The sequence below is a fragment of the Eublepharis macularius genome, chromosome 10 (genome assembly GCF_028583425.1).
Source record: "Eublepharis macularius isolate TG4126 chromosome 10, MPM_Emac_v1.0, whole genome shotgun sequence".
NCBI classification, from domain to species: domain Eukaryota; kingdom Metazoa; phylum Chordata; class Lepidosauria; order Squamata; family Eublepharidae; genus Eublepharis; species Eublepharis macularius.
In genome coordinates, this window is record NC_072799.1 from 50160886 (window position 1) to 50188299 (window position 27414).

The 27414-nt window shown below is 40.8% G+C and overlaps 1 protein-coding gene across 1 annotated transcript in view; it reads right to left on the minus strand.

The window, feature by feature from the left end:
• Positions 1-254: 254 nt before the first annotated feature.
• SLC7A11 (solute carrier family 7 member 11) overlaps positions 255-27414 on the minus strand; it is a 92911-nt gene continuing 65751 nt past the window's right edge. Inside the window, exons 7-12 of the mRNA XM_054990179.1 lie at positions 16331-16454; positions 15903-16006; positions 15013-15109; positions 11959-12108; positions 9288-9465; positions 255-5803 (exon numbers count right to left, since the gene is read on the minus strand). Coding sequence (XP_054846154.1) covers positions 5736-5803; positions 9288-9465; positions 11959-12108; positions 15013-15109; positions 15903-16006; positions 16331-16454 — 721 coding nt within the window. The 3' untranslated portion in view covers positions 255-5735. The remainder of the gene's footprint in view (positions 5804-9287; positions 9466-11958; positions 12109-15012; positions 15110-15902; positions 16007-16330; positions 16455-27414) is intronic.

The window sequence follows — 27414 nt, forward strand, 5'->3', positions numbered from 1 at the left end:
AATCACTTTTATCTTGGAATTATAGGCCAACCAACATGTTACATGCATTTTGTTCTCATGTAGAAGCTATTGGGGAAATGAGGAGACTTAACTGGCCACTGTTATGCCAGGCACCTGTTTCCGCTTCCTAGCCCCTTATTGCCAGAAGCCTCTACAAATAAAAGTTGCCATGCTAGCAATGTCGCTAACTAGTTTGGAGAGGCTGTGCATGGTGGAGTAGAGACTGCTACTTGATGTAGCCTTGCTGAAGAGGATTGAATGGAGCAATAAAAGGCTGCTGAGATTCTTAAGGAGAAGTTAAGAAGCACAAATAAGGCCAATGTCAGTCAACTGAAACATTTGTTTTTATTGTAAAGATGTCCCTCGAGTGTTTCTATTAAAACAATGCCACAGTAACAAGTTGATTCATCCTGACTACATTTTTTGGCTATAATTTCCATGCCCACAAAAACTTAAAAATTTTTTCCTACAGCACCTTTTCCAGGCACAGAATGAAACATGCCACTTGGCCACAGCACATATTAAAACATCACATTTTGATACTGACAGTTTGATTTTTTTATAAGCATTCTATTTTCATTGGGGATTTTGTTTCCCCAATACATTAAAAAGAGTGTTTTAGCTGGAGTTTTAATAATACTAACAACATACTGTCCTTCAAGACAACTTAATGCCCACAGAGCAGTTTACAAAGTATGTTATTATTATCCTCACCCTGTGAGGTGGGTGGGGCTGAGAGAGCTCTGAGAGAGCTGTGACAAATCTAAGGTCACCCAGCTAGCTTCAAGCAGAGGAGTGGAGAATCAAACCCGGTTTTCCAGATTAGAGTCTTGCCACTCCTAACCACTACACTAAACTGGCTCTACACCAAACTGGCTTTTATGCTCTAATCCACCATAGAACTTGCTGCTCTGTACCTATGCCCAGATTCAGTTTGATATCATAATTAGGTAACCCAGAGAGCAATCCTAAGTAGCTCTATTTGAAAGTATATCCCATTTTATTAAACGGGGCTTACTCTTAGGAAAGTGTTATTGGGATTGCATTCTAAAACTTTCTACTGGCAAGGCTTGCTATAGTCTATTTTGGATCATATTAGACTACATAATGCCTGAAAGTAGATCCTTATTATCTACCACAGCCCTTCTCCCCCTCCCACTCTAATAGATCTCAGTGGGTGCAAAAACTAACTTTCCAACTAAGAGGATATTTTTTAAAAATCAGAATGAAAAGAGGAAAATTCATACAATATTATTAAGAGAAGACTTCTGCTTGTTTTGCAGAAAATTCCATTTTGACAACTGGCTGCTTTATTTTAAACAAATGCCAAATTATTTTCAGATGCATTAATTACAGTGTTAATGATAAGACTCAGATTAATTAAGGTGTTACATTAATGTCCAAGAATCCAGTTTAATGCTCAGAAATTACCTTAGTTACTAAGAGACTTTCATTTACAAAATTGGTCAGTTTTGTCCTTTAAATGGAAATCTCATTGTAGTGACTTGACATATTGTGCCTGATTATCAGTATTTAATTCCCAATAAATATTACTTGCAGAAAACCAGTTTTGCCTGCCTCTCATTAAGCAAAAGTACCAATGTCAGGTTGTCAAGTATAGGGGCATTAAAACTTGCCAGCAAAGTTAACAGTTACGGAGTTTTAAGGTAAAATACCTCAGTTGGAGGGAAATTCCTTTTGTCTGATAAAGCCTGTCACTTAGCACGAGGAAATCACAGTGTCTAACCCATTCTGTATGATCAGTAATGTACAATTCCTATGCAACGGCCACTGAAATTCACAGAGATTGCTTGTCAACAAAGCTTAATGGTCAAGGAACAACCATATCCTAGAATACATCCAGCATTTCTACATTTACACAATTTTTGCAGTAATGGTATTGAAATGAATTGAAGCTATGCCACTGCTTTATTGGTGGTTTTGGCTCATAGATTAGAGCATATGGACCTATTTCAGAACATTTAGCTCGTTTACACAGAAGTCTTTGTATAAGAATTGTGACTGTCAGATGAAAAGATTGTCAGACAAAAGTGTAAATCAGTGCGGTATTGCACTTACTCTGCTCATCGCTTTTGCCCTTTTCATTACTTCTTTCCCCTGCCCTTACTTTTTTCTGTTTCCCCTTCCTTTGCTTCTAAACATACTACTTGCAAGGATATTAGTTCAATAAGCTCAGACTCAATCCTAAGAACACTTTTCTGGGAGTAAGCACCACAGAACAAATTGATTTATTTCTGAGTAGACCTGCTTAGGATTGCTCCAATAGTTATCGAAAACCTCTCAATTATTAAAAACAATTTTACACATGTTTATAAGCCTGTGAAGATAAAGCACATTATTCTGAAAATGAACTAGAACACTAATAGCAGTGAGTCCTTCAGGATCCTTGAAGAGTATGTAACCAATCTGTTTTAAATTTAAAATTCACTCATACTCCATAAACAAGTGCTCTAAACCTACACAACTGTAAACTTTTAATACGGTTAAAGCATAAACTGATCAACAGTTTACTCTTTCTATACCCAAGTATATTATTAATATACATGTATTACACTGTTCTCATGTCCAGTTTTTATACTACTCCATTCAGAATTACAGGGGATTTGTTCATCCCAGTTATTTTCAAAACAAATTGTTTGTATGGCTTTTACACAGTACCAGATTAGGACAGAATTTGTAGTTTTTTCAGATGCCAGACCCTGAAAGTCTCTCGACATGAGACATCTTACACAGGGAGCTCAGCTGAAAGATTTTACACTTGTTCTCCCATTGTGGATACACATGTACTTCAAGGCAGACAGGGTACACGTGAATATAAGACCACACAGAAAGTAAGTCATTTGAGCATCCCCATGTAAGATGTTTTGTGTGGAATGACTCTCACTCACTGCATTAGGCCATGTCAGATCATTTGTCCTAATAACCTCAGTATTTTCTAGTCTGCCATACAGACATTTCTAGTCTGTTCTTCAGAATCTCACACAGAGAAAGGTTTTTCCAAACATTTTTAACCTGAGAGACTCTAAGTAGCAGGATATTGTTCTACCTAAAACAGAGAGAAATTTTAAGTGGAGGAGTAGCAGGAAAGATAGGGAGAAGTTTACCCTTTCCCTGCCACTTTTGTCCCATCTTCCCCTCTCCCACGCCTTCCTTTTTCCAAGCATGCTCTGTGGTTGGAAGTAGGACCAATTGGAAAAAATCAAGGCTGAGTTAACCTCTAAGGCAGGGGTGGGGCTGGCATGGAAAAGATTCCTGCTCCTTATCCTGCTTTCCAATCCTTGTACCCTTGCTTTACTGCTATATGACCCCTCGCTGAGTATGAGTCATGCATCTAGAATTCCAATCTTCCGTCCATCAGTATTCCAGTTCAAGGATTTGTTGTGCATTGTTTGTTCTTCAGGGTTTGTGCAATTATATTTCTTTGCAAGCCATTCTCCCTGCATTGCAACATGAAGAGTACCCCACTAAAACAGCTTTGTATGATTATAGTTGTAAATACTCATGTAATCGATTTATTACTTAAAATAATAAGTTCCTTGTGCGTATGTGTGTTCCAAAACCACACTATTATTTCACCTTATACGATGACACAATTTCTCTAAGTCAATAGATCCTGCAAGGGTCTAATCCTAGTAAAAAGTAATATTTAAGAGTTTTATGCTTCAAATTGTAAAATATCAGAGATTCTTGAATACTAGAAGAAAAAAGAGCAGTATGCTCTCAGCATAAGTAAGGTCAACTTGATTAACTGCCAGTTTCAAGTAAGATTACCATATGTGAAAACAAAGTTGCTAGTTTCCACTAAACATCCAGGGTCAAAAAGAAAGCATATTCAAAAGGAACGGGTGACTATAAGATGGCGAGGAAACTAGAAGAAGAATCCAATGCTTTGTACTATTTGAAAGCATATTTCTTAACTTTTAAGATTTCAATATCTATACCCTCTAACTACTTAACTCGGAAACTGAAGTTCTACAGATGTTTTCTTAAATTGGATTTAGAATGAAAAATAATTGTATGTTACATCCAGTTATCATAGTAAAAGAGTACAAACATATAGCATAAAGCTCAATAACACCATAAGAATTGCCTTCATTCTTTTAAAATGAGCGTGTTGATTTAGCATACATTATCAGAGCACACTGGACTAATGGCATATCTTTTATCAACATTTCATAAGGGGTGTTAAAACTTGACCTGTCAGTTTAGGACATATGGTAGTCTTCTATCACTGTATTTATTAACTTGAAGTAACTGGAGGGAGACAAACTCTAGACTTGAGATTTACTCACCCATAATGAAAATGGATTCTTAGATACTTCACTTATAAAGAACATAGCACCACTCAAGTTATGATGATGCATTACTACACTTTTTAACAGATAGTCTATTCCTCTTCTGATCTAATTTTATTAGCTGCTGTATTTTCCAATACATTTGTAGTATCAAGACGAAATACTGCTGCAACACAGAATTAGGTTTTGTGCTCATGGGACTGACTGTCTCAGGACTGCTGGTGTAGAAAAATGGGTCAAAGGTAACAGTCATCACAACCAGATTTGGCACCCTAATCATCTTCAAAACACTGAAAGGACAAGTGATATTAGGGCAAGGTCACAGACTGGAGAAAATAATCTCCATCACTCCTGCGTTTTTTCACTCACTGAAGTGCTACAAGGTACCACCATCCATATATATATAATGTAGGATTGGGATCTAAGCAGCACCAGAGCTGTTTCCACACTGCTTGCCTTCATCTGGAATGCTGCAGAATGTCGTGAAAAAACTGCAGAAGATAGCGTCTTCTTGCACAAGTTTTGCACGACATTGCGCAAAACTCGCACGAGAAAACACTATCTTCCGCGTTTTTTCACAACGTTCTGCAGCATTCAGGATGAAGGTGAGTAGTGTGGAAACAGCCCAGAATAAGAGGAAAGGTGGAACAGATTATTTCCTGCCTCCCTCTTTCCCTAGCAGCCATCAGTGAGCTTTATAAAGACAGTATCAAGGACTTAGAGACCAATGTGAATGAAAAGCCATACAACACAAGCTGCTGCGCTGAAAGAGGGGAAGATGTCAAATTATCCCTCTCACCTATTCTTCTAGTGGGCCTCTCTGATGGAAGAAGCCAAGACGGACATTTTTTCCTCACTTTGCCATGCATATTTTCCCCACAAAGGAGCTACCACCTTTAGCATCATTTTTTGAGGCTAGCAGGTAGCTGCTGGAGAGATATGAGAAAGATTCATTTCCACCAGCCTCTAACACCCAATACGTAGATTATAAATACCATTACTTCTATTATTTCTAGTTATTTTGAACATTTTTAAAACAAATGTTCATTTGCACTATAATAAAAATCATCAATGTGAAAACCAGCTTTCCCCATATGATGCAATATTGTAAAGGAAATTTCATGTCACATTGACTGTATTCTCATTAACAGAGAAAACACAGTTTGTTCCACAAAGTTCTTGTAGTTTCTTCTGCCAAGACTGTTGTCACTATGTCTATAGTAGCAGATAAACCCTCATAAAAATGTTTGACACCATAAAACAGTTCCATCTGTAGCTCATTATCAGAAATCAATTTAAAATTGGTGCTCATGTAGCTTCCCCAAGCTTCCTAGGAAAGGTGAGAAAGCTCTTTTACTTGACGGATGAACAAACTGGGTGCCTGTTCAACTCTTGTTCTTTTTCCAAAGCTGTGGGAGATCAGGATATCTGCTTCTCCTCTTCAGGAACAACTTCCAGGATTATTTGTAGTGATGAAGTTATCCAGTCTGTAAAAGAGAAGATATAGGAGACCGTAGGAGAAATATAGTCGTTCTTAGGCCTTTAAGCAATAGAAAAGCAAATAATTGCATGCAATAATTTAAAATATGCAATAACTTAGACATGAATGCTAAATAGATATCTATCAAAGCATGTCATTCAGGCTCTAAGCCGAACTATTACAAATAACCGTTCTTATCAGGGTTTTTTTCTTTTGAGGATATTGGAGTATGAGGTTCAGGATCACATTTCAAAGCAAATACAAATTCACTAGCACACTTAAGTATTGTTACCTAAGTCTTCTTGTGGAAAACATATGGACTCTGGTTATAACTAAGGACAGTAATTGTCAATTTCCCCACAAGTTTGTTCAACAGTCAAACATGTTACATTTGCAAGAGTCGATAAAACATGAACCAATCATACAACTTGTTTGGCTCATGCTGAACAGCTGTGAATGTCTACCAAACAAGTCTGCGCTGGGTTTTTGCAAAACTGTGCACGCACAAAAACACTGCTGATTCAAACTGATTGGCAGTCATTAGCTTCACTAGGGATTACTTAGACAACCACTGAAGGGTGGGACTATATTAACACAGCATTTATTTACCACTAATTACATGATTGGTGACTAGAGTTATCAGTCCCCGGCTGGAAGGGAGGGATCCCCCGCTCCTACCCTCCACCCTGCCACTGCTTACCTGGCTGACAAGGGGAAAAGGCTGGGGAACACGCCTCCTGGGGCATGCTCCCTGGTGGCACAGCACTTTCCTGGGTGGCACAGTACACCAATTTGAGCCCCAAAGGGGCAGAATCAAGCCTATTGGGGGCCTAAATTGGCCTGCTGAGATGCTCAGGAGCTCTCCAGGGCTCTTCCAGCAGTGCTCCTGTGTGCTGCAGTGGGCCAAATTGGGTCTGTTTGGGACCAAAACCAGCCTACAGCAAAGTGCAGGAGCACTCCAGGGCCCTGCCCAACAATATTCAGCTGCCCTGGCAGTGCTCCTGTACTCTGCAGCAGGCCGATTTTGGCCCCAAATGGGTCCAATTCAGCCCACTGTTGAGCACAGGAGTGCTGCCAGGAGAGCCCTAGAGAGATCCTACACTTTACAGTGGGCCAGTTTAGGCCCCAAATGGGCCCAACTTGGCCCCAAACAGGCTGAAATTGGCCCACTAAGGAGCGTGGGAGTGTTCTTAGGGGCAATGACATCACTTCCTGGAATGCCCTGTGCAAAGACATCACTTCCTGGAAGTGATGTCATCATGCAGCTGCACATGCTTTGTTTGTGAGAGAGCACTACAACAAAGGTGAGTGCCAGGTCTCCCACCTTCTGCCAGGAGAGTAAGGAGACCCAGCAACCCTATTTGTGACTGATTTAATTATCATTGCCTGTTCAGGGGAGTAATTATCAGCAAGGATGGGGGTAGTATTCAATCTGGCTGTGTGAGAACAGGCATGCGTGAGAAGCCAATTGCACTGTACTGTGTGGATAGTAAGGAACACAGTGAAGCAATCTGTGGAACAGCCATAACTGTTCATCAATGTGATAATCAAAAAATCTACCCCCTAACCAGCAAAAATAACTTTTTCAGCATCCCTAGTCAAATGCTGTTGGGCATCTTGCATTATATTATTTTAGTACTTTTTTTTTTTTAGTTTGGGGGATTTTTAGTGCTACTATTTCTTTTTTCATCCCTTCTTAACTAGAGTTACCAGTGTGTGTTATGTGCTGTCAAGTCACTTACAGCTATGAGTTACCAGTAGCAGACTCTTTTTTATATGTGCATTTATTTAAAACATTTCTATTCCACTTCTCTGCCAGTTCATCTCCCAAGGCAGTTCACAGTCAAATTCAAACACAGTAATAATAATAAAACTGAGAACAGCAACAAGAACAATTCCTCCAACCCAAATATTGCCAATAGAAATCTACAAACTACAGGGAGTCTGAGGTACCAAAAGCTTTAAAAGGTCTTCAATGGACATCTAAAGGTCAAAAAAGTCTCCTATAGTGCATTGGCATAATCTTGTTGCTACTAGAATCATAACAGAAAAATGAACAAGCTGTTAAACCCACTAAGGAAAACCTGTGAATATTATTTAAGCATCCTATGCATGTCTGTGTTATTTACAGATATTTGGCTTCTCTCCTGGCTGAGAAACCACTGCTTTTTTCTCCCCACAGGGTTAGAAGAATCAACTGCATTGTCATGAGCCAACAGAAAACAGGTCTGCCCAATAACCATGTTGATGGGAGCATTTTCTGTTTTGCTTCAGTAAAATGGTTCAATACTGGCATCCTGTGGCCGCACAGATTCATGAAACTATGATCCAAGCCTTTGGAAATCTTGACAACCAAACAAAAGATGAGATCTTCTCTGCTGTCTTTTCCGAGATGGAGAGAAATAAATTGCTACAGACATCGGTTTCAATGGCACGAATGATTCTTACAGAATGCATTGTGCATTTTCATTTTAATATCTTTTTATTTATACCAGCGCTTGTGGGAAAAAAGTTTCACTGTTGCTTTTCAGAATGAGAGAGAGAGAGAGAGAGAGATCAGACTAAGAAGAAAAATTGCTAATCAGAAACATTTGCTACCTGGTAAATTATTCTCTAATCCCAAGTGATTACAAATGGCAGTTACATACACTTAAGGTTGTATCTGTATTTGCTCACCTCTTTGTGCTCCTTGCTTTTTAGTTTCTACACTGGTTCCTCCTTCTCCCTGCACAATATGTTTTAACAGCTTTTGGCCCCAAGGTCCTTCAAGGACCACCTGCTCTCACACTTGTCCACCCGCTTACTAAGTTATCCCCAGGAGGAGGGGGGTGGCTGCTAGAGCCAGCACTGGCTGCTAAGACCAGTGTTGTCGCTATTTTAGCAACTTGCATAGTGGTTTGAGTGTTGGACTAGGTCTGGTGGGCCTATGTTCAAATTTCTACTCTGCCATGGAAGTTCATTGGGTGACTTTGGGCCCTCGTAGCCTAATCCACCTCACAGGGTTGTTGTGAGGATAAACTGGAGTAGAGAAGGAAAATGCCCCCCATGGGAAGAAAGATGGGGTATAAATAGAGCAAAAATAAAATTTCAAAATAAAATAAAATTGTTAACATTTTTACTTAACTGGTTAGTTTTTATTGATACAGATTATTTTATCTTTTGACATTGTTTTAAATTGTTCTCTGCATTATAAGATGCCTTGAGAACTGTGGATAAAAACATATTATATTCAGGGAAGAATAAATAAGATAAAAATGCTTTTGTTCAGATTTCTGAAAGATGATTTTGATTGATACATGGCTAATTTCTTAATCATTTGGGATTTTTTAAGAGACAAAACAGCTAATGCATAAAAATAAAATGGAGAGGTTTTACTGCAGTAATCATAAAGTGGTGAGAACAATTTTAAAACAACACTGCTTTCAAGACTAACTGCCAGGCTCCTGGAAAGAAACAAAACAGAGAATGATCTTCTATCAATGTTCACTTACCCAAGAGTCTCCTAAACCACCTTGGCTTCTTGTCCCATATGATAAAGAGGTAGTAAGCAGGGACACCAGTCAGTGTTATTGCAAAGCCAATGCCCGTATTGACAGGGTCAGCATAAAGTGACAGTGCAACCATGAAGAGGCAGGTGAAGGAAAACAGAGCAGGAATAAAGAGCGGCACCTGGAACACACATCAAAAACATTATTGCAATAGCACTGACCTTGGCTATCGAATGATACCAGTACTTAATGTTCCATGAAATGTAATTTGAAGAAAACTCAGTGGCTCTCTATAGTACTGCAGAATATACAGGTATTCAGGACAAACTCTTCAAATGCAAGAAACTAAAGAAAGGAAATTAAATGCACTTTTCTGCAGGAACCATAGTAGCAGCTGTTTAGTTACCCACTCAAACAAACACTGCCCTGCCACACATCCTTTAAAGTGTGAAACTTAGAGGTGAATTTTCTAGCATGGTCTCTTTCCTAGTTCTCTGCTCGATTTAAAGACAGGAGAAACTGAAGCAAAGGTAGCGACGGGTTATTGCCCACTGAAATCTCTTGTGCAATGGAGCAAAATGCTTCGGTTGCTGTCTACATTTCAAAGCTATAAAACTAGGAAGTTTTATAGGGGACATGATCTGGTAGGATTAAAAGCCATGCATAAGTATGCCCAACAGCATTGTGTGATCATTCTGTTATTGGAAAATTGTATGTCTGTCATCAGAACTGATAACATTGTCTTAGCCATATTTAAAATGGGGGGGGGGGCAACAAATTGAGATCGAAAGCTAAAGCTGTTAAGTGTCTTTCTTTATGCCTCTCCATTAAGGAGAAATCTTTTGATGTTACTAACTCAATACTGGCTACAGTGTCTCTAGGTATTATTTAGCTGTTTTACAGTGAAATCCTAACAGTGAACTCCTGCTTAGGATTTCACTAATTCCTTGAGTACATGTGATCTTCTATTCAGCTTTGTTCTACTTGGTGTGCTTGCCCCCAGCTGTGATCCGAAACACACCCTTGCAGTCAAGTAAGCTAAATTAAAATCAATAGAAATCATTGATTAATGAACGGACACCTTTTTTCCTGAAGTTCTTTTTTAACTCATGGCACGCTAAAAGGTATGTAATCTGAGCATTTCCTGCTATACGCTGGGTGACCGTCTTCTGCTAAGTGAGACTCATCCTCTAACAGACTCCCATAGTAAATAGGAGAATTCTTTTGATCCAATCCTGCATAATGTATCCAGGAAAGATAATTGTTGCATATTGAATAATGTAAAGACACATTGCCCAAGTTTTTAAAAAGTAGCTTATAGAGGGGCATGCTCAATCCAGAAAGGTAGATATTGCTCTCATGGACTGAAATCACAGTCAGGGTATATAAAAACAGACTTCCAATGTATGCCCACCATATTTTAGCCAAGTTAGTTTCAAAAATGTTTTCCTAAGTACTATAATGTTGTAAGTATTAAAGATCAAACCATTTGTGATGGTGGGAGTTCTGTGGATAGTAGTCCTGGCTTTTTGGTTTTTCTAAAATAACAGGTGTGTGTAGGTTCCATTCAGATTGGGACCAAGGCAGGGGTATAGGTTTTCTCCTTATGCTGTTTTCATAGTATTTAATGGAGGGCATGACACATACAAAATTACCATTGTCACTTTTGGTTTGGCCATCATGTTGCCCTCTGAATTTTCCCATCAACATAATCCTTTGGTCTTGATTACTACCAAATAGTTCCACCACATTTTCTATGAAGCAGCCCTTTGCAGGGGTTTTCCTTTTCCTCACTCATATTTATATGATGCCACATTTGTATTTTTCACAGAATGGGTCTCAAGGATCTTCACTTACACATCCTTTTCCTCTTACCCCAACAACACTGAATAAGAGAGGCTTTGTTGCTTGTGTACAACAAATGCAAAGATTAATGATTTGTTCTTAACTTGAGGCCTTACACAGAAACTGTCTGAATCTTGATATTGATATTTTGATACTAAATGTGAATATAATTAATCATTTTATTATAACTTATTATTTGGTGAAATATGGCTTTGAAAGATGAGATATTAGAGGGTACAATGTGACATTAAGCTTATTGGTATCTAAAGTAGTATGTTTTTAAAAATAGGTTAATTGCTGACCATTTTTGGAAAACACCATGTATGCTTTTGCCATTGTTGGCAAAGAACCTGTTGCCTCATACAGAAAAATAGCTGCATACATGTCATGCCATATAACAAAGCATAATCATAGAAGTCTTTATGGGAAAGAACAGACCCAACAGATCTTATATTGACCAATAGCAACCATTTAGTGTATACAGTCTCAGTCAAACTTTATTACGGTCATAGACCACACATTAATAGCATACAACTTACAGTCATATCATTTACAGATCTATTCACTAAAATTTCAGGATATAGATTCATTTAGTGTATACTGGAATCTGACTAGTCCTAATGGAAAAGGTATAACCTTGCTGTGTTTATTTGTTTTCCATTTATTTTAATGTATATAAAAATATTATAATATAATATTAATATTTTAAAACAATTTTGCCATAAAAAGAATCAATTTTACATTAAAATGATCCTTTTCTCATTGGCGAGTGGGAGCTATGAATAGCAGAGAAAGTATTTATGCAAACCAATCACATCATAGAGGTTACCTTGAAAGGACGAGGCATATCAGGGCGTTTATATCGGAGGTATATCATCCCAGCAACTGCCAATCCTATAAAAAGCCACCTGGCGAAACTGAGAAAATTCAAGAGACTGTAGAGATCACTTGTGAAGAGCATTATCATAGTCAGAGGGTGCTGCCAAAAAAGAAATAAATAAAATAATGAATGTGCTTATTGTCTCAAATATTACTACACAAACTGATATAGCTTACATTCTAAACTCCTTAAGTAGTTATATAAATACCACATATTTTGAATGCAGCTGTCTTGAATTTGACAATCAAACAATTCTAGGAAAAATGTATGAGTTAACAAAGGCAGTGTCCTTTAACCATCCCCCCCCCCGCCCCAAATGAATGGAATTATCATTAGCTAGTTCTTTGGAGGATCCATGACAAGGAATTAGTTATAATATTTTACTCATATATTTAAGTTTACAGTTTACAAAAATTGAACAGGTGATATGGCATTTTCACTAGTCCTTGGGAGACATGAGAGATGTGATTTTAAAGTATATAATCAAAGGAGTTTTCATATTCAAAAGCTTATACTCTGAAAATCTGTTTGGTCTTTAAGGTGCTACTGGACTTGAACCTTGCTATTCCACTGCAAATCAGCATGGCTACCCACCTGAAACTGGTTTTAAAGTAATTATCATAGATGGTTGAAGGGATTGATAGAAAGAGATCCCTTAATCTCTTTTTCTGTCAGCCAATCCAAGGAGTTTGACTGCATGTGGAAGCACCATCTACACATTGAATCTTCCATGGAGCACTACTGTATACAGTGAGTGCAGCTTTCATCATATCAGACCTCTTAACCATGCATAAATATACTCATTTCTCTGAAGATACCAAAGTTCTTTTATTTCTGTTCCATTTGTATCCAGAATTTTCAGTTTCTTCAACAACAGGGAGAAATGCTAATCTACAGACATTTAGGAACTTGCTGTGCTGCTATTATGCTAGTGGCAAAGATGGCTTTGTTGCGTGGAATAACACAAAGAATGGACAACACTGAATTGCAGTCAAGTAAATTACATCTGAATTGCACTATAGAAATTCACTACAGACATTTTACATCAAGACAACTAAAGGAAATACAAGATCTAATCTGAAACAAGCTTATTTGTTAGTAAACATCATAGATTCTAGTGGAACTTAGGGCCAAACTAAACATTTGGGTTTTTAACAAGTTGGTTCCAGCTTCCCCAGACCCAACCTGGGTTCTCTGCAGCCACACACTGCCTGGGGTAAATGACTTTTTAAAAATAAAAGCCCAAATGGGCTTGAAATGTTGCCACAGAGAAAGGAAGGACTCTTGTTCCCCACCCCCAGGCATTTTTTTACATAGAAAGAGCACTGAGCTGGGAGTTATTTACCTTTCTTGCCACTCCCTGTGTACAAGTGTGCACACACAGTCTTGGATTCTCCAGTTTATAAAGAATAGGGGGCACAAATTTGGAGTACAGGTGGACATGGACTGAAAAACAGACCAAAATTTAACACAGACTGGCCCAGTTCTGCTTTCATGAACTGGCAGGTCTTGGGATGTGCGTTTTTATGGATGTAATGACTTTGGGGCAGTCCATCAGTCCATTGAGTCATGAATCCAGGCACTTTAAACTTTTTTCAGCTGACAGTTGGGAAGCCTGCCTGTCAGCTGAAGCAAGTCATGCCACCCATGGATGCTGCAGGGCCCGGGCGAGCTCAAACCTCCCAGATGCACCGTGGCCCTGGCTCCCCACCCTCGTTCTGCGGGGGGGGGGGCTGCATAGCCTAGCTGATCTGCAGCCCGGCTCCTGCAGCACTGCCCATGGAGGCTGCCAGGTCCAGGTGAGCTCGAGCTGCATAGCCATACTGCAGCCCTGGCTCCCTGCTCACTTGGCTCCTGCCATGCCACCTTAGAGGCTGCTGGGTGAGCTCATGCCACCAGGCTGAGCCATGGCCCCAGGTCCCCACCCTGCTCAGCAAGGCAGGCACCCGTGCCACCCAACCAGCTGTGGCTTGAGACTTACGTGACAGGTCAGCTCTGCAGGGTGGGGGAGGCAAGCGCATAGCCCATCCACACTGTGGCCCCAGCTCCCCACCCTTGCTCTGGGGGAAGACAAGCCATGTAGTCCAGCTGATCTGCAACCCAGCTTCCACTGCACCACCATGGAGGCTGCCAGACGAGCTCATGCCACCTGGCCAAGCTGCAGCCCCTGCTCCCCACCCCACTCTGTGAGGCAGGCACCCATGCCACCCAGCCAGCTGCAGCTTGAGCCCTGGGTGATGGGTCAGCTCTGCAGGGCAAGGAGGAGGTGAGCATGCAACCCACATCCTCAATTCGCGGCCCAGCTCCCCACCACACCGCCTGATAAGTGCAGGCAGCTGCAGCCAGGCCGTGTCCCCAGCTCCTGGTCCCTACTCAGCCCAGGAGGGTGAGGCAGCTACCAGACCATGGACTGACAAACTAGTCTGTGAACTGGGCCAGGTCCATGAAAGGTTTGTGGGCCATGGGCTGTGAAATGCAACGGACCCCAGACCGACAGACCAAGGTTTTTTTCTGGTCCGTGCCCACCTCTAATTCAGAGAATTCAGAATACAACTATCATCATTATCCTACTTAATCCTGGCATCTGCACCCTGAAGAGGCTGGTTATACCTCACTATCTGTTACTGTTTGCATTTTCTCTGCAAGGCTTCCATAATGAATACCTCAGGATGTTCACAGATATGTAGAATTTTATTACTGTGCATTCCTATCCATGAAGATTCATTCCATTGAGAAGAGCTTAAATAATCATTCTCCTTCAACCTTTCAAATAAAATGTAATGAGGTGTGATTTAGGTTCCAGCCAAAAAGAGTCAAATGTGACTAACATCGAGTCAGAGGAGGAGTTTCTGAAATAGATCACTTCTATAATTACTCCCCACCCCTCTCCATACACAGAAATAAATAACAGGGATTCAAGAAGTATTTAAATTATATTAGAATCCTGCAGGGGAGGCCTATATTGCACAGCTTTCTACAGGGACATTTGTTTGTATGATTTACCAAAACAATGACAGCTGGCAGAGGAGTGTGCTTGCGGACATGAATCATGGAGAGAATTTCTGGAAGGTGACCCTCACGAGATGCAACGTAGAACATCCTGGTGGGAAAATAAATTTGGACAGCTTTTAAAGATGCTCATTACCAAGATGAATTGAAGTTGCTCACCAAAGATGTAAAACACATTCAAAAGTTATACTCAGCAGCAGTACTATTTGTTCCTATTTAAGACATGCATCAGAAGCTCTAACTGAAAAGAGTGTAGGAAACCAAATTCAGAAACCAGGGAAACAGGCCTTTAAAATGTATACCTAACCCCCACCTTTGACTGACTTCAGAAACAGACATTGTAAAGCAGTGCTTCAATTTTTATCTCCTCTCATCTAAGCAAAGCAATCATTACTTCAGTCCTGTGGCAGAAATCCACCAGAAACTTCTGTTTAAGTTCCATTAAAATAAATGGAAGTTGTGCAGAAAATGTAATGAATTTTTCTGCAGCTTCCATTCAGTTTTCCATTGTTGCATTCAATATTATTAACAATGTGATAGGCCCAGGAGAAAAAAAATGTGTACAATTCCCTGCATAGTCATGCTAGTATTAAGTTGTCATCGATTTACTTTCTTTGAAGAACTTAGCAGGGGAGGGGCTCTGGCTCAGTAGTAAAGCATATACTTTACATTTACATCTCCCAAGTAAAGGACTTGGGTGTTTGGGAAAATCCTCCTCTACCTGAGATCCTGGAAAGCCACTGCCAGACAGAACATTAAAAAATTAAGCTAAATGGACCAATGGCTTATAGAAAGCCACTTCATGTGTTTCTATGCTATCATTTGCAGACTTCATTCTGACTCATCACTTTACCCTCCCCTATAATCAATCTATATTGACTCACCTGGAGACAGCAAAAATACCGCCATTCATCGACCCAAAGCAAGAGAGTGCAACAAAAATGGGAACCGCTAAAGAAAAACTTCCCATTAAACGTTCAGCAAAGGTCTGAAAAAAGAAAGAGAAATTTGAATCTGCATTTCTTATAGTAACCTGATGAAAGGAACCACAGCTGTCCTCTGCTTGTATCACATGATGCAACAAGGCCTCCTGATCAGTTAGCGACCCTTGAGGCTTTCATAAAATTGGAAGCTACTACTAAAGCGTAATGTCATCCATTATAAAAAATGCTTACTCCATTCTGCAATATTAGGACATGGAGGTACTCCAATCTAGTCTACTAAAATCAGTGAGTGAGACCAGATAACTCTGTATAGAATTGCACAGTTTGTCTAAAATCTTCATGCACTTATATATTCCACCATGACTTACCACTGCTACTGCTTTGGATGCTAGCAGCTCTTCAGGGCTGATTGTTGTAAAATAGGCCACATTAGTTAACACATAGCCAACCGTAACAATAACCATTGAAGAGCAAATGGCAAGTGGTACATTTCTGAAAGGTAAAAAGAAATTTGCTATTATCCATCTGTATGGAAGCAATATGGTCATGGAAAATATGTTCAAGTCCAGTTGCACCTTAAAGACCAACTAGTTTTCCAGAGTATGAGCTTTTGAGAGTTAAAGCTCCCTTCATCGGATACCTTCATCAGAGAGGTCTGACTCTCAAAAGCTCATACCTTGGAAATCTAGCTGGTCTCTAAAATGCAACTGAACTCAGATCTACAGCAGACCAACATGGCTACCCACAGGAAACTATCTTCATGGAAGATACTTTGTTTATATCACTTGATCTCCATTGTGACTAGTATACTTTTTCACACTAGGTAAGTCTTGTTACATGATACCCAATTGTACAAAAATACTAAATATCAATGGTCGAAAGAGCTTATGTCTATCTCTCTGGTATGAATAACTTTATTCCTGTACATTATAAACAGAAGACAAATCCTATAAACATCTGCAGGAAGTATAAGATTAGTTTACAAATCTGTGCAATGTGATATATTCATAACCACTCTAATGGATGATTCTCAGATTATAGCTTCACATTTATATATGAGATCAAAGAGTTGGGCCTGAGAAATCTGAGTTCAAGTCTTAGTTCATCCATGAGATGTTAGTTGACCTCAGTCAAATCATCAACAGTTTCAACTCATTCTCTTTAAAAATTTAATATTTATCTTGCCTGTGTCAAAAAATTGCAGGAATGAATGAGAAGATTATTCCAATGTACTTGGCATTTGAGGATTAATAGTATAGAAATTCTTAAAGTGATAGTCATAACAATTAAAAATAAACTACTGAAGGACAGAACTGATATTTGGAAGCTGCTTTTGTGGAATTCAGTTCAGTGATCCACAACTTTGTTGTACTCTTGTTTCACAGAAGAACATTACAAGGTAACATGGTGCTAAATAAAACTGAACCTAAGTGGAATATCACACACAACAATGAGCAAATGTGATATCAGAGGAAACCCAAAAATTCATTGGAATAATTGCATAATTTCAATACATAACAAGAACCAATATTAATGACTTCTGAAATTCACAAGAGATGTTCTGGACTGGCCATAATAAAATTGTTATGGCCATGCTGTATGCCCAGAGTACCCAATCCTGGATAATATGTAGTGATTAATGACAGTAGGATTGCCCAATTCTCAACACTACCCATTAAAAGGCCCAAGGCAGTAGTAGAGGATGCTGAAGCTGTGCCTTCTATTCCATCCCTCCATTGGTGCCTTTGCACACCCTTCTTTTACCACTCACTGTAGCAAGCAGGGTCCTAAATTTGCCCAAAAGCACATAGAGGAGGAGGCAGGCAAATGGACCAATGGAGGAGCATGGCATGATGTATAGCAGCTCCAGTCCCTCCCGTTCCCTTAGAATTTTGAAAGGAAAGTGTGCCATCACTGAATTAAGACCAGAGAATCTCAAAACAGCCACCAACAATACTTTAGATGAACACTCTTTTTGAGTCAATAGTAAACAAAAGTTTACTATGGAATCCACCTCTTCTAATGACTGAGAGGAACTATTTTATTCAACCAAACAACTATATAAAACAGCTCAAACCAGCTGCCCATGGTCATCTCACACCACACTCATGGCTGAATTACTGTGCCCTAAATTACCAACAAGAGAAGGCCCTAAGATAAGTGACTCTGGAAATACTTTCCTAGTATTTTGTTCATATTCTAGCTCTTGCCACCTGTTTCGGCTCTCTGGGGTTCAGACGGCACCCTTTCCATTCCTTAATCTCAAACTCTGCTCTGCATTTGTAGCACTTATCAACCTTTTGAGAAAAGAACTACAGGACACCTCTAGTACATGCCATAGTATAATTCCCTCTAAAAATAAAAGTGAAGCTCATAACTAACTAGGGAGAAAGCACTCTTGAGCACTCTTATTTGGCATGTGGACTCTGGGCTCATTATGCTGAACAGCACTAACCCCTGCTGACAGCAAAAAAAACCCAAAAACCATAACTAGTCAGCAAGAGCCATTCATTACTCTGCTGAAAGACTAGGACTCTCCACACTCCCACAAGACTTAAGCAGAATAAGAGGTTTTGTGACCTCTGAGGTCTGAGTTCTTTAATGTAGAAGTTGTGCTTCATCTACCTTCCCCCCCCTCCCAACTCAATCAAGCCTTTAGGGAATCACAATCCATTAGCATGTAACACCAGCAAGTGTGACTTGTTAGTTGGTGGCTTGCCGTGACAAACTCTGACAAAAAAAAGAAAGACCTGGTTTCAAGATTTAAGACATAAGCCATCCAACCTGTATTCATTTTCAGCTGAAGAGTTACATTGTCCTTTCAGTCACCATGTAATGCATTAGCCCACCTTTCAGCTCTTATGTTAACGTGCAGTCTAGCACCTTTAAAAGATGCCTCGCCTGCCTCTGAGGGTGTAAATCAGGCATTCTGAATGAAAACACCTTGGCGCATATAGACATTATATGTCAGATCTCAGTGCCCCAGAAGTTTCAGTGTCATAGAAGTTGAAAGCCCATTACACGGCTGTTAGTACTAAAGCATTTTAACTATTTATATATTCCTTCTTGGAAATGGAAAAGGAATAGCATGCTTCAAAGCAAGACCCCCACATCTTCAGAAGTCTGAATTTACTAACAGAAAAGGGCATATAATTTTTTTGTAAAGCCAAGGAGAAAAAAGTGTGAGAGGAAGAAAGTCAAAATGGAATCATATGAGACTTCCTGTTCTCATTGCACAGATAAGTTCCTTTAGAGAAACACTTAAAAACAGAAGGATCCTCACAAACAGATGATAATCCAAAGGAAATTAGGTATGGTGAGTCCCATTTACATCAGTGGGACTCAAATGCTTATCCAGTTATGTAAGTTCATTGATTTGTTTTAGAGTATATCAAACTTTGTTTGGATTTCACTTTGAAACGTTAGCTTGTCCCATGGTAGAATTGCAGCTCTTTCAATGCCAAGCCTAGAGAACTACCTAAGGAACAAATAACTGAACATTTTCATAATATGTCATATAAGAAAGTCTTCATAGTTAGGATTTGATGACAACCAATATATAAGAAATCATATCATTTCCAAGCATCTCAAACTGCACCTAATTCTACTGTGTGGCTATAGAAGTTTTTTCCTTCTTGGACTCCTCAATAGTCGGCTCTAGATATGGTGCAGCAGATGCATAAGCAAGGATACAAACAAATGAGCCCTATTATGCCACCAGTAGTATAAATATTAGCCACAGGACTCTACCAGAAAGACAGCAAATTGAACAAGAAGATCAGGAAATGAGAAGAGAAATCCAATGTGTATGAACATCCTTTGTAGACGTCATTTCATTTCTCAGTATTGTCAAACTCTGCAGCCACACACTGTAAGTCTTTCGAATGTTGGCCACTAAAGGCTGCAAATGGAATTGCATGGAAACTACAATCAAAAGCTTTAACAGAATTTGAAAGAAAAATATATTTTGTTCTCATATTTCTCAGAGTTCTAATCTTCCTACATAGCTCGCAAGTTCATTCAAGCATTACCTGGTTACAACAGCTAAAATGAGTTGAGGGTCCTGTTTTTGCATGGCTACTCATAACAATGAATAATTAAATTACACAGGGAAGATGCACAAATTAGTCCCAGCAATTAGGTCACGCACACTTCCCTCTTGTCATTTGCATCATATCTAAAGCAGCAACTTGTAAACAGAAAATACAATTCATTCATGTTTCCTGTTTCACTACTAGGTTTCTGTCTTTGGCTGCATTCAGGTTTTAGGATCAACCATTGTTCATCATGGTTTTACTCAGGGCTTTTTTTCTGGGAAAAGAGGTGGCGGAACTCAGTGGGTTGCCCTCAGAGAAAATGGTCACATGACTGGTGGCCCCGCCCCCTGATCTCCAGACAGAGGGGAGATGAGATTGCCCTCCGCGCCGCTGAGGGCAATCTAATCTCCCCTCTGTCTGGAGATCAGGGGGCGGGGCCACCAGCCATGTGACCATTTTCAGGAGGTTCCGGAACTCCATTCCCCCACGTTCCCCCTGAAAAAAAGCCCTGGTTTTACTTACTTGCTTCATTTATATGCCTCCTGCGGCCCCAATGGGAACCCAAAGCAGCTAATATTACTCTCCTCTCCTCTATTTTATCCTTACAACATGGCAAAGTAGGATAGGCTGAGAGGGTGTGACTGGTCCAAGGTCACCCAGAAAGCTTCCATGGCAAAGTGGGGATTTAAACCTAGATCTCTCAGATCCTAGTCCAACATTCTAACTACTACACCGTGCTGGTCTGATTAAATTGATGGGATGTCTTAAGACAGTCTGCACAGCAAATGATAGCAAGTCCAATGAGGATGCAAATCTAGACCCTGACTTACATCTTATTGTTAACCATAACTTGTATTAAGTGGTTTGTTGTGACATCTATGCAGAATCCCCATTTGTTCAGTAGCATGAAACCTCTTAGCCTTCTGCATGGAGAGAGGGAAGCACAAACCCATAGAAAATCTTGCCACTCCAGCTATTAATAGTGCTTTCTTAGGTTGGATCCAGTAATAAATGCCTGTCAACAGAAGGTAGTAATTTTTTTTCTGATGTGCTCATCCCACTACTGCAGATTTCCAGTTTACCAATCATCTTGTCCTTTAGGATGTCCTGACTCCCAGGAACAGCATTTTGGGGAGCATTTCAGATTGCACTGGGAAGACGGAAATAAGAAACTCTCATTTCACTGACAGAAATCTGTCAGTGGAAATTACACTGGATCTAAGCCACTATTCTCCTTTCCATGTAGGGATCCCAGATCTCCCAGTGGGACCTGGCCAGTGGAGGGGAAAGGCATAGAACAGGCCTCCAGGCATGCTCCTGGGCCAGTACGACAATGTCACTCCCATCATCATGCCACCCTAGGAGCACTCCCACACTTTGGAGTGGGCCAATTTGGGCCCCAAACAGGCTGAATCAGGCACATTTGGGGTCCAAAGCACACTGCAAATTGCAGGAGCATTCCCAGCCCCTGCACAATGACATCACAGGGGCCAGGAATGCTCCTGAGCTTGAAGACATCTGCAAAGGTGAGTGCCACATCCTCCCCTCCCACCAGGAGGGTAAGGGGACCTGGCAACTCTATCTCCACACCACCCCTCCCTGATAGTGTTGACATGATTGCTTCAGCAGAAACCTGGAATTAAATCACATTAACCACACCACTGCAAAACTGCCAAAAATGGGTTGATTGGTGGCATAATTAAAGCAGAATTTGACATGTGCCGAAGTATTACATGATGAAATATTGCGCTTGTATTTTGCATTCTGGATGGATCAGCCCATATTCTGGACATTCCAACTTGGCTGTAGGAATGAACCCTTAAATTTAATAACCTCCTGATTCTCTATAAAAATTCAGGTGAAAAAAAAAGTCGATTCCTCCCATGAAAATATACATTCAAAGTGAAAATAGTTAATGAATGATGGAATAGGTAACTCAACATGCCTTGGATATTGGAGGGGGGGGCACTGCATGTTTTTCTGTGTGCATGAGTTACTCTCTTGATAGTAAGCTGCTTATCTTTGTATAAGGTGGGAATGCCTCCTGACTCATCCTCTGTCTCAGTGTCTCTTCAGAGACACTTCTTGCGATATGGCCTTCCAAGAGTAAAGATGTATTTCTCAGAGCTCCTGCCACGAAAGCCTCATCCACACACCCACACCCAGCCTTGATATCACAAAAGATGGCCACTGATAAATAGGAAATGAACCCTTTAGACTAGGACTCTTTCTTTCCACTCCAAGATATTACCATGACTAGACTCTACCTCAGTAAACTGTGAGTTCGACCTTTTCTACGATTTGATTGCCTGAGGATTAATTACTGCATGTTGGGGGAAATGATGCTAAGTCTGCTTCCATCCAGCTACCAAACAAAATATAACTATTTCTAATAATGAAGGCAGTACAGCACTTTGTGAGACAGAGATTAAAATCTCCAAAAGGCTGGGCAAAAATCAAAAATATTTAAAGAGCAATTACAATTTTTCAAGCACTTTTATGTAAATATGCTCTCTGAATGCTACTTCCATAATATATTAGAACATGAGAGATGGTTTAAAGAAGCCGAAACAGTTGTAAAGTAAGATAGAAGGAACTATAGCCACAGATGGTAACAAAGTTCATTTCCAGACTGTACAACAAACAGCAATTATGCCATGAGCTCTGTGAGCTTCATTATGGAAACAATTTTATATTAAACGCTTGATATGTTCACATATAACCTGATTGACTCAAATTACTGCATCTCACACCCGTGCGAAGATGCCAAGCTCTCCTGTTTGTCACTTCTCTAAACTTTTCTTTAAAAAGCAATCACTTAAATGTGTGCATGTCATTCTCAAACAACACAAGGCAAATGTATCTTGAAGCTCATCTCCGTATACACAAAAAATAAAGTGAGCAATAGTCATTAGCAACAATATTTAGTCCAGAAAAGATGAACTTTCTTGCCTTTCCATGCTAACATAAAGCAAATTTGGCCCCATACCAATTAGCACTGGGATTTTGGTTCCTGTTTTTAAATTAAGCAGGTTTGGGCTGATTATCCACCAAAGAATTATTGAAGCAATCTAGCGTGTCAAAATAAAACAAACCCAAAATAAATTAGCCCAGTATCATTTGAGCTGTGCAGTAATGGCCAGAAGTTAATGTCACAGCTGAGTAAACCTTAATCAGCAAGTGTCTTAAGCTCTTTCACATAGCTACAATGAGAGTAAATGAAGTAAATTTCCATTATTCTGTATTTCCAGACCATTTGCAACTTTAGTGTAACAAAATTTTACCACTTCAAGCTGTTTCTGTGAATTTCAATTAGAAACTAATATTTTCATATACGTAGTTGCATAAAGTATCTTTATTTTTTAAGTATGAAGCCAAAATACCTAAAATTACATATAAAAAAGCAAATTCCTCCCTCACTCAACTTGTTACTCTAGAGGTGGCCATGAACCAGGAAAAAACCAAACCATGCGGTTTGTGGTTCATCACATTTCATGAACCATGAACTTTCACGAACTTGCCTCAATTCGCAAAACAGTTCATTTGGTTCGTGAAAATATCACTTACGGGGCAGGAGAAGGTCACTTCCGGGGCTGCAGAAAGCCCATCCCCCCGTTGCCTAGGAAATTGATTGATTGGCACCAGGTTGTCTGCAGTGACAAACCAAAAAACAAACCAAATGAACCGGACTAAAGTTCGTGGTGGTTCGTCAGAAATGGGCTCTGACAAACTGCCGGTTCATGAACCACAAACTGCCCCAGTCTGTGATGAATTTTGGGTTGCATTTCGGTTCGTGCCCACCTCTACTTTACCCTACAACCTATCCCCCTGACCACAAAGAATGGACAGGCAGAGTTCTCCAGCTTCTTTTCTTTCTTACTTAGAAGTGCAGTCCTATATGATAGGTTAAATGGCAGATCCAGGGATGGGCGTGTGTGACCAGAATAAAAGGCACTCATCAAAGTATAGTAACAGGAATCACATGACCTAATTCCAGCTCTGTTAAATGTAATATAATCTCCTTTCCTTTCCCACACATACCATTATATCACATAGCTAAGATACTAGCTTGGGGTTGGCTATCATCAATATGCTGATGACACCCAGCTCTGTATCTCCCTATCCAATATCCTGGTGATGAGGTAGAGGTCCTAAATCACTGCCTGTCTGCTGTAGTTAAATGGCTAAGAATGAACAAATTGAAACTAAATCCTGACAAGATAGAGGAAATGCTGCTTGGGAAAGCAAAGATCTTGAAAAACTTCCTCAGTGGGGTTCAGCTGACAGTTGCTGACTTGGTCAACAAAATTACTGCTAGAGAAGCAATTTAATGTAGCTGCAAAAAAAAAAAAAAAAGCTCTCTACCAACAAAGTTTAGCCTGGAAGATGGCCTTCTATCTTGACTTGGCCACTCTGGCCACCTTGCTCCAAGCCACAGTAACATCAAGACTAGACTACTGTAATGCACTCTACATAGGTTTCCCCTTAAAGTCAATTTGGAGACTCTAGTTGATGCAGAATGCCACAGCTCCATTATTGTAAGGATCTAGGTGGACAATGCATATTGGCCACTCCACTGGCTGCCCATCAGTTACTGGGTTCAATTCAACATATTGACTATTGCATTCAAAGCCCTTCATGAACTTGAACCCTTATATCTGCAGTACTGCCCATCCCCCATGGTTCATAACAACAGCTTTACTCATCTGAGCAAGGCCTTCTGCAGATGCCACCATGCAAATGGGCAAGATCAATAACTGCCCATACGTTCACATTCTTTGTTGTGGCCCACACCTTATAGAATGGTTTGCCTCATGAAGACTGGCATCCTTTCACTCTCCCAGCATTTCACAAACTATGCAAAACTGAATTATTTAGGAGGGCATTTGTACAAAGGTAATAAGGCCTTAGTATAAGTGAATAGTTCAGAAAGAATGCTTTAATAAAGGGAAAGGGACTGTGGCCTATACTTCTGTGTATAGTATGTACTAAGTGTTGTTGTATGTATTATCTTATTATGTAATTTCTGCATTGTTTAATATGCTATAGTAATATGTGTGCTTTGTTTCAGATTTTTACTTGTTTATTTGGTGTCACATCCTATTAACTGCTTTGACTTACACTCTAATCTGCCCTAAGTCTCAGTGAGAAATATATTAGAAAAAGGGACTGGCAATGTCTCTGGCTCAAACCTTCAAGACAAGAACCATAGAGTTAGACAAATAGATAGGCTAGTATCAGTCTCCTTCCTGCCTATACTACTATCACTCACTTTCTCTGATTGGTAGAATGTAGTCCAAGGGAACTTCCTTCCTTTTTTTTTCCTTTCCTTTTTTCCTACATACATCAGGAGAAGCAGCATGGGACAAATGAAGCAGTTGGCCTGTTATCAATCTGAAGCCATCCTAAATAGCAAGATTAGTTAGTCACTTTTTCTCTCCACTATATTTAAGTTAATGTACTTCTAGACCATTACTGGTTCTTTAACTCAAGAGAGAGGCTTTCTGTGTGCAATCTGTAAGATAGTGTGGTAAATATTAGTTTAGGCCACACTGCTGTGCTGAAGCTCAAGAGGAGCACTCTGTTAATAAGGAAAGGGAAGGCTGTCTGATTGGTCCAGCCCCCTTAACTGTTTTGACTCATGAAGGGAGGTATGTGGAGGGCAGTGGATATGAGGGAGGAGGCTGGGGTGGAGCTAGTCTTGGGTGATTTCAATGTCCATGTTGACGATCCCACCTCTTCTCAGGCTACGGACCTGGTGTCGTCCATGGCAGCACTGGGACTCTCCCAATTTGTTTCTGCTCCTACACATCAAGCGGGCCATATGCTTGATTTGATCTTTGGGGTGGGGGTTCAGATGAACATAGATGCCACTACTGTGGTGCCATGGTCGGACCACCATGTCCTGAAGGCTTGTCTGGGAGTGCCAGCCCCCTCCTGCATAGGCGGCAAGCTGATTTATGCTCGCCCACTGATACTCATGGATCCAACTGGTTTCCAGAATGTTCTGCGGGATCCAATGCCCCCTGGTGGCTCATTGAGTGACTTCGTGGGAGACTGGCAGGACTATCTCTCGAAAGCCATTGACGAGATCGCTCCCCATCGCCCTCTCTGTCCCTGAGTCAGATGCCCCCCCTGGTATATGGAGGAGCTACGTCTGATGAAGCGGGAAAACAGAGATGGATACAGTGAGTGTGATGACGGACCTGTGGGGAAGAGGCAAGATCATCTTATAGAGCATTTATGAAGGCCTATGAGGTGGCTGTGAAGGCGACAAAGAGGGAATACTTCACCGCCTCCATAGCATCTGCAAGCTCACACCTGGCAAAATTGTTTCAGGTTGTTTGGTCCTTGGTCTCACTCTCTCAGGGAGACTGCCAAAATAGAAATTCGGCTATTAGCTGTGAGGCTTTTGGGAGCTTTTTTGCAGATAAAATCTCGTCCCTCCATCATGATCTGCCAGCTACGATTGATACAGTAAGGGAACTGAAGGCCCCACAGCCGTCTTCCGGCCTATTTTGGATCACTTCAGTCTGTTCTCCCAGGAGGAGGTAGACAGGATCCTGTGGCTGTTTAGGCCCACCGCGTGCTCCCTGGACCCCTGCCCATCATGACTGGTGAAAGCCAACATCGATAGGCTTTCAGAGAGGCTACTCCATCAAGGGCTGAGCTTTTCCACCTGATCAGCCCCGCCCTCTGAGTGCTCTGGCCTCAAAGAAGCTGCTGCCAGGGACTGCTGCTGAAGCTGCCTGCGCTCTGCTGACCAGGGAGGCTATTCCATCAAGGGCTGAGCTTTTCCACCTGATCAGCCCCGCCCTCTGAGTGCTCTGGCCTCAAAGGAGCTGCTGCCAGGGACTGCTGTTAAGCTGCCTGCGCTCTGCTGACCAGGGAGGCTACTCCATCAAGGGCTGAGCTGGTCCACCTGCTCAGCCTCACCGTCTCTCCCTGTAGGTGCCCCAGAGAGCACTTCATTCAACCAGAGAATATCTACTGGTGCTCCCTGGCCCTAGGGAGGCTTGGCTGGCCTCTACCAGGGCCAGAGCCTTTTCGGTTCTGGCCCAAACCTGGTGGAACTCTCAGTCTGAGGACACTCGGGCCCGCCAGGATCTTGTATCATATAGGCAGGCCTGTAAGACAGAGATGTTCCGCCAGGCATATGGTGGAGGCTAATTTTAGCCCATCATTGCCTAGCCTTCCACCGGTCTCCCTCTACAAGGGGTATGGAGAGTCCACTCACGCTGGCTGCCCCGAAAGGGGTACAGTATTTTATCTGTTTTTATGATTAATTTTAAGTTGTATTTTAATCAATGTTGTACCTCACCCTGAGCCCGCTTGCGGGGAGGGCGGGTTAAAAATCAAGAGAGGATTTAGCATCAGAAGCGCACGTGTTGGTTGCATTCATGGACAATCTCCGC